This window comes from Ranitomeya variabilis, chromosome 4, assembly GCF_051348905.1.
Source record: "Ranitomeya variabilis isolate aRanVar5 chromosome 4, aRanVar5.hap1, whole genome shotgun sequence".
NCBI classification, from domain to species: domain Eukaryota; kingdom Metazoa; phylum Chordata; class Amphibia; order Anura; family Dendrobatidae; genus Ranitomeya; species Ranitomeya variabilis.
In genome coordinates, this window is record NC_135235.1 from 599,096,590 (window position 1) to 599,110,930 (window position 14,341).

Consider the following 14,341-nt stretch of genomic DNA (forward strand, 5'->3'; position numbering starts at 1 on the left):
CAGAATCTATCATTTTATTTTTTCATTTGTAAAAATATAAGACATGAAGTACTGCGAAAGCAATGATCTGATCATCTGATTGTTGAAAAATTAAAACTTCATTTAGTGATACAAATGCATATTTTACAGAATCGTAGTAAAAATACTGACATCTGACGGTTAAAACATTCAGAATTCGTGTAAAAATCACATTTTTTTCTGTAGCCATACAAAGAGCAACTTCACATGTGACACTCAGCGGGGATCGGGGGCATAACCAGGTAACTGTGATGGAGAGAAACGCACCCCAGGGGGCCTGCGCCCCTCTGTAAGTTGATCTACATACAATGCTCAGTCACCTTGTCCTTTACTTGTATTGCTGATCCACAGTTACATTGTGTCTCCAGTCACCTCCAGAGCTGCAATCATAATTCTACTGTTAGGGTACTGTCACACAGTACCATTTTAATCGCTACGACGGCACGATTCGTGACGTCGCAGCGATCGTATGATTATCGCTCCAGCGTCGTAGACTGCGGTCACACGTTGCAATCACGGCGCTGGAGCGATGCCGAAGTCCCCGGGTAACCAGGGTAAACATCGGGTTACTAAGCGCAGGGCCGCGCTTAGTAACCCGATGTTTACCCTGGTTACCAGCGTAAAAGTAAAAAAAAAAAAAAACGTACATGCTCACCATCTGATGTCCGTCAGGTCCCTTGCCGTCTGCTTCTCTGCTCTGACTGAGATCCGGCCGTACAGTGAGAGCAGAGCGCAGCGGCGACGTCACCGCTGTGATCTGCTCTCACTTTCCGGCCGGCAGACAGTCAGAGCGGGAAGCGGACGGCAAGGGACCTGACGGACATCAGATGGTGAGCATGTACGGTTTTTTTTTTTTTTACTTTTACGCTGGTAACCAGGGTAAACATCGGGTTACTAAGCGCGGCCCTGCGCTTAGTAACCCGATGTTTACCCTGGTTACCAGCGAACGCATCGCTGGATCGCTGTCACACACAACGATCCAGCGATGACAGCGGGAGATCCAGCGACGAAAGAAAGTTCCAAACGATCTGCTACGACGTACGATTCTCAGCAGGGTCCCTGATCGCAGTAGCGTGTCAGACACTGCGAGATCGTAACGATATCGCTAGAACGTCACGAATCGTGCCGTCCTAGCGATCAAAATTGCACTGTGTGACAGTACCCTTAAGCTTTGGATGTGACTGGAGTAGAAGAGATGATAAAACCTGAAATTCGTACATGGAAGCGAATCATCTGCAGTTGCTGGACATTATATGTGGATCAATATATCACAAAGTAAGTGAGACCCCCAATACTTGGCAAGATCCCCTCCCCCGTGACTTCTCTGGGTCATCCGCTGTGCATTCAATCACTTCACCTGCAGCAGTAATAGAGTAACGGAATTATAACAGTATCACGTCATCAACCACAAAGTCCAGAAATACCAGACTCATGATAGTCCCAGTTTGTGCTTCTATGGGGTTTACTTTACTTAATTAAAAAACAACAAAAAGAAACACTTTTTAAAGGGGAACTCCACTATTAGCCCAATTGTTCTTGGCATATCTGTGTGAGAATCGGAACCCCCTTAATGGACCTTAGTGTCACATTATGTTACACCCACAAAAGAATTGGGGGGGGGGGGGGGGGTCATTACAGATGACACATGGGGAGGGCACAAATTAGACACAGTTTTTGCTACAAAGTAGTCTCTTGGAGAACTTATCGACACAGTAGAGGGTCTTTGAGCTGGAAGTCCCCCGTATATCTTCATAGGGAGCTGTGACCTATTGCTTAGCCGTTTACAGTTGTAGACGAGACAGCATGAAGTGAAGCCCACAGTACCATCTGGTAACTGCCGCTGCATAGAGGTGTGCTGTTTGGGGTTATAGCCATTAAAGGGTGTTCCGGGTTTTTGGAAAACTGGTCCTTGGCGCAGTACTCGCAGCATCGGACCTGGTGAGGTTGAGTAAAGGATTCGTTTTAGGTTGTTTTTTTTTTGTTTGGTTTTTTTTTTTTTTAAACTGCAGCCGGGGGACAGCGGTTTTCTGAAAACTGGAAAACCCTTTTAAGCCTATATAATAGAAAACAAAGTCTTCTATACCCACAGTAGTATGGCGCTATGGGACTCCCTTTCCTAGTACCTATAGCCACCCGACCAGTCTGACCATCCCACGTATTTGTGCACCGCTTGGGGTCCGTTACCCTACAAACGTGGGGGGAAGGGAGTGGTAAAATAAAATATTCTGGGGATTCTGGCTAATCTTGTGCTTCCGGCTTACTTCATATCGGTCAGCAGATAATTACACCGGATTCTCGTACATATGAACAGTCAGATACAGAGAGTATATACATTATAGTAATAAATTATATGCTTATCAAAGTCAAAGCAAATGTTCTGCGATTTATATAAAAACAAAGAAAAGCGATCGACACCATGAGCTCTGCCTCCGAAATGTGATGAATGTCGGGAGCCGGGTCAGTCGTGAACTATAAAAGAGATAGTGGGAGGGTCAACTCCTTCCATCATGAAGAAAGAGTTAAAGCTCAGCTCCACCTCTGATCACCATTTTATATTTAGAATTCATTTACATAATTACATAATATATTACAAGACTGAGTTATATCCTGTATTGTGCTCCAGAGCTGAACTCCCTATTCAGGAAGCTGCAAAATCTTCCTACAACCCCTGCTTGTTAGGTGTCAGCATACAGCTTATTCTAGTGGTTTGCACTATAGGTGCTCAGCTAAGCTGCTTAAAGGGCTGCGAGAGAGAAGATCAACAGAATTGTGAGTTCAGCTCTGGAGTATCAGACAGACGAAAGGTCAGCTGAAATGCAAGATCAGAAATGCAACGTTTGTGACTCTGTATGTACATGGTGACTCTAGTTTATTGACATTCATCCTATATAGAAACTATAAAATGGTGTTCAAGCGGGAACATCTACTCGAAAAGCCAAGAACCGAGATGAGGGTGACAGGGGGATGAGGGGATGAAGTCCAGTGTTTAGAAGGGATACAAAGGAGGTAGAGGGTCTGATACAGGACATATACAGAGACCATGGGTCCCTCAGCCAACACAGACCATCGGACAGGTCTTCGCTGTGATATACTGCAGTGGTCTCTCAGAGGATGGTCTGCTTGTTGGTGACTTCCCCCCCTATAACGTAAAGGCCAGCTATTAGAGCCATTGCCCCCTATCCAAGTCAGAAGTGAGGGCTGCGTCCAGCGCAGCTCTCGGCCCAGGACAACATGATATAAACAGCATAGCCCCTTAAAAGTTTTGGGAGCGCAGCCCTCCTTAATGATCCAGGTTAGTAACCGAAGGCAAACACGCTGACGTTTAACCCGTTCATAGACACCTCATTTAAAAATCATAACCCATCTTATTATAGCAGCATCAGATTTACAAAATATATACACATTTGTAGTATTTGTAGACTATGCACAGGAGCCATGCAGGTAAGGGTAGAAAGGAAGAGTCCGGCCTAAGTCACAGAGTCCTATAATGAGGCATATTATCCAGTGCCGGCCTTTACTGGGCTCCGTGTCCACTCAGCGGCCATATTACAACATAGGAAGCCGGGGTGAGCGTCTACAGCGAGAAAGTGGGGTCAGAACAGGAATAACACATTCAGGTCATGTATAGTTGTATCAGGTTACTCCATATTATTAGTCAAGACTGTGCAAAACTGACCTGTCGCCTACACACAGGGGATGTGCTGGGGGCCACACTAATAAGGAGCCAGTGGGTCATTGGTTTGCAGGCCACATTAGTAGCTGACTGTCAGCCCTGATCGGGAGAGTACCCATTGATTCATAGGTGCTCCACCAATCAGTGATGAAGGTGGCACTGATAGCACCTCGCTCACCCGCCACTACCCCCTGCCCTCAGCTTTGCGGCATCCTCTGTGTGAATATAACAGATCTCCTTCCCATCAGGAAAATGTGCAAACAAATCCAGCTACAGGTAACTGCAAATGCAAAACCAGACAGAACGAGCTAGACAGGCAGAAGACAATGAGCGAGTGACACCAGCTGGGATAAGGAGCAAGTGACACCAACAGAGAGAGTGTTAACCAACTGGTCACTTCCAGCACGTTACGCAGCAAGGTCTGCTGGTCAATATGGTTGATATCCTTAGGTGTCCAGATCTTTAACAACAACTTTCCATTACTGGGTAAGTTCTGATAATTCCAGTGACGAAAAACAACCAGTCTGATCATTGTACACAGACTCCGCTTATCAATCCTCGCCGGTCAAGATACTGGGATACAACGGAATTTTTAACAATTTTTCGTAGATATGAAAATACAAAAATGCAGACTTTAGTGTTCACGGATCCAGGCACGCCTCGTCTTCTTGATCATAGCGCTATAGGAGAGGGGCCTTTTGTTCGCCTAGGGAATGTAAAACCAAAACAAAAGTTTTTCTTTTTCCTTAATTTCACGAAAATAGAAATTGCAAGTTCTGTGGAGATACGAGAACCGCGGATGAGATAAACTATACAATATATTTTCTTAATATAAAAAAAAATGATTTTGCAAGTATAATGTCACACGAATCAATAGGCTAAAAATAAAAAAAACACTAAAATAAAATATGTGCAATGAGGCAGCGCCAGACATCGCGTCCGAGCGGGCCTTCACAGTGTAATAATGGTGCCATCTTCTTCCAAGATCTTAGTGTGGTGGTTATGGCCAATGTGGTCCAGGCTGCCGGAGCTGGCAGATAAGTGTGTGTGGTACGTGGATGATACAAATCCATTCTGTGGGGAATCGTGGTACGAGCTGTGCTGAGTTAAGGACTCCAGACTCTCTGTGGATGGCGCTGCCCTGGGGATGACGGAAGTGCCACCTTCCTCTATGATAATGTCCTCATCATCGCTCTGCGCCTCCTCCGGATGGTAGTTCTGGATGATCTGCTGTGGCGGGGCGTTGCTGTACATGCTCGTACTGCTGTCCGTCGACTGCCCAGAGCTGCCAGAGTTCCTGCTGTTCCGTACCACGTTATTCCGCTGGTTGGCCGGTCTGACCGTTATGATGAGGTTGTGGCTGTTCGCAATCATCATGTCGGTGACCTGGTCCAGGCTCTTCCCAGATACCTCTATGCTGTTAACTTCCAGAACCTCGTCGTTGACCGCCAATAATCCGGTGCTTTGGGCAAGTCCTCCAGGAACAAGCCTGGATATGAAGATACCTGGCACTTTCTCCAGGCCGTGGGGCGTCACGCGGACACTCGAGCCGTCCCGAATGTAGAAGCCCAGCGGTCTCTCCATTCCGTGTTTATAGAGTCGGACTCTGCGGTGGGTTTCGGGAAGAATGTCCACGTCGATGATGGAGGACACTGGCCTGAAGTCGCTGGGCATCCCGATGACAAGATGAGGCTTCTTCTTAGCCATGTCGGGGCGAAGGACGGTCGTAAGAACATTCTTCTTTTTGGTCAAAGTATCGGTGCCAAAGGCGCTGTAGTCCGCTTCTTCTGTAGAAAGAAGGAAAAAGAACAAGTCAGAAATTTCCAAAGAAGAAAATATCCTGTGAGCGTCGTGTGTACAGAGGACACAAATCAAGTGGAAATTCCTGTTCATCCAGCACTAAATATATCCTATTTCTGATGCTCGGGATTTCTGGCCGAGGACACCCTGCCGTCTATATATACCGGGCCTGGTTACACAGCCGAGGCTCGGGACTGTTATCTCTTACAGTTTATGTTTTACTTTAAAGCCGCAGGATCTATATTATGAATTATAGATGCCCGGGGAGATCACTGCAGCTCAGCAAACAGAGGTGAATTTAGAGGCCAAATATGTAGAAAAACCTCCTTCTGGAGCTATACACAGATTCATTATTTGCTTTAGAGGCTGAAAACACAGCATGCTCACACAGCTGAAGGCACGTTACAGTGTCTCAGTGTAAGAAACTAACAGCTAAACACAGCACCAACAGTCCCGGACCCCAGCTCTTACCTGCACCAGTACATTTTATACTATTAGCTCTGAAGGAGTAATCCATTTTTTGGGACACTTTTACTGGCCTGAATAAGTTTAACTCGGAATCTGTCAGTCAACCTGTTATAAATGGTCTGACATGGAGTTTGTGACTTATTTATCAGTGTTTTCTAAGCTCCTCTCAGCTGATTTATGACCACATCAAAGTTGAATGTGCATAAAGCAAAGAGCCTGGAAAAGCAAAACGTTGCAACATTTTTAACGTCACCAAATTGCAAAAATGACTTTTAGATCTAAATACATGCATTTAATAAAAAAAAGTTGATCTTAAAAGGTTAACAACTCCTTTAAAGGGGTTGTTCAGGATTAGGGTCTAGTATTGCAACTCAATTCAATTAATGGGAATAAGTCAGTGGGTTGTTGCTATGTAATCAGAGAGCAGCATGATGTAGGGGCCAAGATCCTGATTCCAGCGATGTTTAACCTACACTGTATGTGCTACTGTTCAGTGTTTTATCAGCAGGAGATTATCACTATAGGACTAGGTCTCTCCTGCCTCCTACTCTGTGTAACCCCACCCCCACCACTGATTGGCTGCTTTTTGTGTACACTGTACATTGTCAGGAAGCAGCCAATCAGTGGTGTAGGATATACAAGGCTCAGCAGGGAAAACGGATTAAATCTATATAACGGCATGCAGCCTATTACATGACATTTCTGGAATCAGTGTCTCAGCCCCTACATCATGCTGCTCTCATTACACAAACCTGGTGACAAATTCCCTTCAAAGTGAATGTTACCAAATAAAATTGTTGCCAGGTGTGGCGCTGTACTGAAAAGAAAGCAGCTGATTTTCTAACAGCAAGTAGAGAACTTGAAAATGATGAGGAATCAAAAGGAAACAGTAAGACAAAGTCGCAGACCGGTGCCTGCCTCTGCTGCTGGAGCCGACCCTTGCACAATGGTGATGATAATGCATTTATGTACATGGGCAGAATGAGCACTTTACAGTGATGAGCGGAATAACACACACAGCTGCTCCCAGAGTCCTTTGCAGGTGATGAAGCCGGCGGTGTGTGGTGACCAGCAACGGGGGTAAACAGAATCCGGATGAACGGGTTGTTATGTACACACCTGACAGGTATGCGGGGCCGCGCCTTGGACACCCGAGGGTTGTATTTGTGGGGCAGCACATCCAGGTCAGAATTCCACTGAAATCATTTACAGGCCATGAAGTTATATCATTAGCCGGTGAGTACGGGTTTAATCACCGCTCACCTTTACCCTACCTGACCGGGTAGTGACATCACCATAAGGAAGTGAAATAATGATCCCGTTGCTGGCATCATGGGCCCCCCATCGCCAGTTTCTGCAGGAGTGACTCAAACCGCACCGACGGGCACAGCTGCATTCCCCGTATAGTCACCTAACTTCTCCACCCATGCAGGATATGCCCCAGCATTCCCAAACATGGCGATAGTCTGTAAACCTGCAACTTGCCTCTTCAGAGAGGAAGAGGACTTGAACTCTAGCGCCAACTGGATGTAGCAGTCCAAAAAGTCAATATAGACCATATAACAAGCCTTGTCACATGACTCGTCAGCGGCGAAACACTATCTGCAAATAGAGATTCTGGTTTGGCTTTTAAGGTACCGTTACACTAAACGACTTACCAACGATCACGATCAGTGATACGACCTGGCCGTGATCGTTGGTAAGTCGTTGTTTGGTCGCTGGGGAGCTGTCACACAGACAGCTCTCTCCAGCGACCAACGATCAGGGGAACGACTTCGGCATCATTGAAACTGTCTTCAACGATGCCGAAGTCCCCCTGCAGCACCCGGGTAACCAGGGTAAACATCGGGTTACTAAGTGCAGGGCCACGCTTAAGTAACCCGATATTTACCCTGGTTACCATTGTAAAAGTAAAAAAAAAACTACACACTCACATTCTGATGTCTGTCACGTCCTCCGGCGTCCACAGGGTTACGCGCTGCTGCTCAGAGCTTCCTGCACTGAATGTGTCAGCGCCGGCAGTAAAGCAGAGCACAGCGGTGACGTCACCGCTGTGCTCTGCTTTACTGCCGGCGCTGACACATTCAGTGCAGGAAGTTCTCGGCAGCAGCGCGTAACCCTGTGGACGCCGGGGGACGTGACAGACATCAGAATGTGAGTATGTAGTGTTTTTTTTTTTTTTTTTTTTACTTTTACAATGGTAACCAGGGTAAATATCGGGTTACTAAGCGCGGCCCTGCACTTAGTAACCCGATGTTTACCCTGGTTACAAGTGAACACATCGCTGGATCGGCGTCACACATGCCGATCCAGCGATGACAGCGGGTGATCTGACGACGAAATAAAGTTCTGGACTTCTAGCTCCGACCAGCGATCTCACAGCGGGATCCAGACCGCTGCTGCGTGTCAAACACAATGAGATCGCTATCCAGGATGCTGCAACGTCACGGATCGTCGTCGTTCTCGCTGCAAAGTCGCTTAGTGTGAAGGTACCTTTAGTCTATGGTAAGTTATGTGGAAAAGCTCATTAAAGGGTTGATATTGGACTTTTAGGATTGCTACTTCCAGTAGGTGGCACTAGAGTTCTAATTCTCTTCCTCTCTGAAGAGACAATTTGCATATTTTGTTTTCTAGAGGAGCACTGCATAGCCTATAAGTCTCCTTACATACGCATTTCACTCTCCACAAGGAGAGACGTTACCACTTAGATTGCAAACCGTCAGTGCCAGTTACCTGTCCTGATGCCCGAGCCGGGCAGCGCTCTGATACTTTCCACTATCAGATACTAGTAGTTTATCTGCAAAAGCTGAAATTACTTTTACAGAAGGCTGAACACTACAAGCATTGCTCATTGCTGTATGTGCAACAACCCTCGATGATGTGAAGATTGGTAAAAAATAATGCAGAGATGTATTCAATTTTTAAATCTGAACATCTCAAAATATAATCCCCCCATTCCATAGCTATATATGGGCTTGTTTTTGTAGGCCCAAATTTTTAATTGGGGTATAACTTTAACTTAGGGAGAAACTGTAAATCAACTTTAAAAAAAAAACAAAAAAAAACACGCTATAGCTTTGGGGGGTTTGTCTTTACAGTATTCACCACGCTGCTGAAAAGATATGATAATTTTAATCTGAAAGTCATTACAATCATTTATTGAGTTGATAAATTATTTTTTTTTTGTACTCCTTCACGATAAAAACAGAACTTTATAAAGGGGTTTTTTTTTTTTGCAGGGTAACTTTGCAGCTTTTCGTTGCTGCAATCATGGGATGCAAAATTTTGATCACTATTATTGCCGCCATGGCAAACCGTTAGTATGGCATGATCACGCTGCTTGTGGGGAGGCAATGGCTGATAGGACTTTTCCTTTGTTTAATTACTTAAATGGTAGGATAACCAGCCCAGATCAGCCCGATCTCCGATCCTGGCCTGTAGAGTGGGGCGGCAGCTGTAGAATAGAATTGTGGTGATGGGTAAGACCCAGACCACAGGGTGACCGTCTGCACGGTACCAGTCTGCAGCCCGATGCACAAGGTGCCGATACTGAACACAAAACTTCTACGTTTCTAGTTTCACATCCTTCATTGTGGGTCTCCTATAACTTATTAATAGAACTTGTTGCATATGTGTCACCGCCGCTGTTTGTGGCCGCGCTCGGTGCATACCTCGGAGGTGCAGCATGCTGGGAGTCATCAGGCACGGACACGCATTACATACACATAATGCTTCATTTCAGGTCGGTTACTCACATTCTTGACTATTTGCTACAACAACCCCCATCAGTCCGCACGTATGAATCACGCAGGGAGGAATACTGGAAATGGGCAGGTAATACGTGCCCGAGCTCAGAGGAGGGTTCATTACCCAGTGCAGGGAGGGTGACGTTATCCATAGTGCTGGGCCGTGCCAGGAACCAGACATTCCTCAAAGTTTTATATTCTGCGCAGTGGAGGCAATCTGACAGCCCCCAGACCACCCTCCACAGCCCTCCCAACACCCAGACCTTTACCAGGAACCTTCACATGTGTCTGGCAGGGGAAAAAAAGCGATGAACGTTGGCTCTGACTACATCCCTACATCGGCGACACCTTGAATTCTTGTTTCTGACCCAATAGCATGGATTCATCTTGGAAATCTTTTGCTTTACCTGATGCTCCAGTCACCTCCGGAGCTGCACTCTCTATTAGTTTTCAGGCTGCACTAGCTGATACTCCCTGCTGGTTCAGGGTCTGCATAAAGCCACCTGATGCACAACATTACATAAGTGTATATAGCGGGAATTAACTTACAATGACCAAATTTGTTCTGTGAATGATAATAAAATCCCAGAAAGGTGCAAATTTACCCACAAACATGATCAATGGCTTGCCAGGAAAACGATGGTGACCCAGAAAACTGGTGACCCTGCATCTAGTTACAGAACAAGGACAAATGTGATGGGATAACAACGACCGCAGCTTCAATACAGAAATATAAAATCAATATCACAGCACAGGAAGAAATCCGCAGAGGGGATGGGGCACCCTCTGCCGGGCGCTGAGCCTGTCCTGATGTGCCCTTTACCATGAAAGGAAACATTAATACCTGCTGGGCACCTGCCAACTACACCCCATTAAATCAGTTTCACTGTATGTCCCAGAATGGGAGTTCTAGCACACTCCATTATCTGCTACAGGAACAATGGGTGTTATTATACTGAGCCGCCATGCCGGTCTGCTCCCTTATTAAATATATATACAACCAGGCCTGGCAAGAAAGGGAGGCCATAGCTGTAATGGAACAGTGATGGCGGCCATACTGGTGGTCACCCAGCTTTCCCCTGACACTGGATAGACTGTTTCCTAACCACTTACAGGGACTGTTCAAGGGGTTTGAAATTAAGAGGGAAAGTGCATGAGGACCAGAGTCCGGCCGTGCCTCGTACCGCGCAGTAAGTATTATAGACTCAGGGGCAGCAAAGAATTTGAGTAAAAGTTGGAAGAAAGTCAAAGATTAACATAGAGAGAAAAAAAAAGCTAATCCGATGGAAAGTTTCTTACCCATATGAGATATACATCTAGCAGGCACATACACTATATATATACACACAAATACAGACAGACAAATACATACTATACACACACACACTAATTATATATAATATACATACACAAAATATACACTGTACACGCACATACTATATACACACACACACACTACACTGTACACACATACGATACATACAATACACACTGTACCCACACAATACACACTTCATACACAAATATTCTCTTTATCCTTTCCCATCCTTTGAGTGGGCTTCATGAACATGTCTTTTCTAGTCAACAGTAATAACTATGTTTCTATGAATCTGTGCTGCACTTTATGCACGTGCTCAGTAGTGAGGCAGTGCTGTGGAGTCGGAGTGGAGATGAATCCGTGCTGCATGTTATGTACATGCTCAGTAGTGAGGCAGGACTGTGGAGTCGGAGTGGAGATGAATCCGTGCTGCATGTTATGTACGTGCTCAGTAGTGAGGCAGTGCTGTGGAGTCGGAGTGGAGATGAATCCGTGCTGCATGTTATGTACGTGCTCAGTAGTGAGGCAGGACTGTGGAGTCGGAGTGGAGATGAATCCGTGCTGCATGTTATGTACGTGCTCAGTAGTGAGGCAGGACTGTGGAGTCGGAGTGGAGATGAATCCGTGCTGCATGTTATGTACGTGCTCAGTAGTGAGGCAGTGCTGTGGAGTCGGAGTGGAGATGAATCCGTGCTGCATGTTATGTACGTGCTCAGTAGTGAGGCAGGACTGTGGAGTCGGAGTGGAGATGAATCCGTGCTGCATGTTATGTACGTGCTCAGTAGTGAGGCAGGGCTGTGGAGTCGGAGTGGAGATGAATCCGTGCTGCATGTTATGTACGTGCTCAGTAGTGAGGCAGTGCTGTGGAGTCGGAGTGATGAATCCGTGCTGCATGTTATGTACGTGCTCAGTAGTGAGGCAGTGCTGTGGAGTCGGAGTGATGAATCCGTGCTGCATGTTATGTACGTGCTCAGTAGTGAGGCAGTGCTGTGGAGTCGGAGTGATGAATCCGTGCTGCATGTTATGTACGTGCTCAGTAGTGAGGCAGTGCTGTGGAGTCGGAGTGGAGATGAATCCGTGCTGCATGTTATGTACGTGCTCAGTAGTGAGGCAGTGCTGTGGAGTCTGGAGATGAATCTGTGGTGCATGTTATGTACGTGCTCAGTAGTGAGGCAGTGCTGTGGAGTCGGAGTGATGAATCCGTGCTGCATGTTATGTACGTGCTCAGTAGTGAGGCAGTGCTGTGGAGTCGGAGTGATGAATCCGTGCTGCACGTTATGTACGTGCTCAGTAGTGAGGCAGTGCTGTGGAGTCGGAGTGATGAATCCGTGCTGCATGTTATGTACGTGCTCAGTAGTGAGGCATGACTGTGGAGTCGGAGTGGAGATGAATCCGTGCTGCATGTTATGTACGTGCTCAGTAGTGAGGCAGTGCTGTGGAGTCTGGAGATGAATCTGTGCTGCATGTTATGTACGTGCTCAGTAGTGAGGCAGTGCTGTGGAGTCGGAGTGGAGATGAATCCGTGCTGCATGTTATGTACGTGCTCAGTATTGAGGCATGATTGTGGAGTCGGAGTCAGGGAAATTGAGGCGTCGGAGGTGTGACTTACCAACTCCACAGCCCTGGATACAGACGCAGTATACACACAGATATAATACCTTTAAGGCAGATGCTGGGAAACAGACTGGGTTCCCCCTTAAACCTTATATTGCTAGCTTTTCCTGAGAGTGTATATGTATATACTTTACTGTTTATATAATACTTTCCCTTCTGCAGAGGAACTGAAAAATTAGCGAAGAAACAAGAGGGACACGCTACCTTCAACAAGCTGTCAGGTGAAAACAACATGTTGATCAGAGGAGGCGAGACCGCTGGGACCTGCACTGATCAGCAAAATAGAGACTTTATATCCCCATTTCAAAATGGAGATGCATGGCGGATGCCCCACCTCCACTCCACACTCTATAGGGTTGCTGGAGTAGGTCAAGCGCAGAGCTCCGCAGCCCCAGGGAATGAATGGAGAGGTGGGGGAAAAAAAAAAAAAAAGTAATAATCTGTGTGGTTCCCAGAGGTCAGACCCCCACCAATCAACAAGTTATCAGTTTTTCTATGGACATGACAACCCCTTTAATGTCCTGTAAGATATGAGAGCCCTTCTTATGGCGCTCTCTATGCACTATATACATATTTCAGCAATATCTGAAGGGATGTCACAGTGTAGAGGGATCATCATTTCCTCATTTGCACATGGAAAGACTAGAAGCAATGGGACAAACTGAAGGGGAGAAGATACAGATTAGATATTAGAAAAAACTTTTTGACAATGAGGGTGATCAATGAGCTGCAACGAGTTCTCCTTCAATGGAAGTCGTCAAACAGAGGCTGGACAAACATCTGTCTGAGATGGTTTAGTGAATCCTGCGTTGAGCAGGGGGTTGAACACGATGACCCTCGAGGTCCCTTCCAACTCTAGCATTCTATGATTCTTAATGTCAGACTGATTAGAACTGACAGTCCCACACCACGATTTTGTGATATACTTAACACATCCGTTTGTACTGTAAAAAAAACAAACATTTCAACGTACGGTATATGTTTGTATATACAAAGGATACAATGGGAAAACATGTCCAGCGCCTATCCATTTGGGCACATATACATCTTAATTGATTTTTTTTTTAAGAATAAATAAAAACAAAACCGCACTCTGGCTGAAAAAAAAAGATCCTTTTTCATAGGAGTGCAGTCTATGGGGAAAGGATGGAAACAGATTGCCTAAATGTTTGCATCCTTTTTGGTTTTCACATCCATCAGACAATTACATACAGTGGGGCAAAAAAGTATTTAGTCATTCAGCAATAGTGCAAGTTCCACCACTTAAAAAGATGAGAGGCGTCTGTAATTTACATCATAGGTAGACCTCAACTATGGAAGACAAACTGAGAAAAAAAAATCCAGAAAATCACATTTTCTGTTTTTTTATCATTTTATTTGCATATTATGGTGGAAAATAAGTATTTGGTCAGAAACAAAATTTCATCTCAATACTTTGTAATATATCCTTTGTTGGCAATGACAGAGGTCAAACGTTTTCTGTAAGTCTTCACAAGGTTGCCACACACTGTTGTTGGTATGTTGGCCCATTCCTCCATGCAGATCTCCTCTAGAGTAGTGATGTTTTTGGCTTTTCGCTTGGCAACACGGACTTTCAACTCCCTCCAAAGGTTTTCTATAGGGTTGAGATCTGGAGACTGGCTAGGCCACGTTTCATCTTCAATGCCCTTGCTGATGGAAGGAGGTTTGCACTCAAAATCTCAC

At 45.7% G+C, this 14,341-nt stretch overlaps 1 protein-coding gene and 1 long non-coding RNA gene across 2 annotated transcripts in view; one reads left to right on the plus strand and one right to left on the minus strand.

Annotated features, from left to right (window-relative positions):
- Positions 1-2,061, plus strand: LOC143765967 (uncharacterized). Its single transcript, XR_013213489.1, has 2 exons — positions 1-423; positions 1,188-2,061. It is a non-coding gene; the product is annotated as an uncharacterized LOC143765967 (long non-coding RNA).
- PARD6B (par-6 family cell polarity regulator beta) overlaps positions 2,019-14,341 on the minus strand; it is a 26,460-nt gene continuing 14,137 nt past the window's right edge. The window contains exon 3 of the mRNA XM_077253224.1: positions 2,019-5,478. Within this exon, the coding sequence (XP_077109339.1) occupies positions 4,643-5,478 (836 nt within the window). The 3' untranslated portion in view covers positions 2,019-4,642. The remainder of the gene's footprint in view (positions 5,479-14,341) is intronic.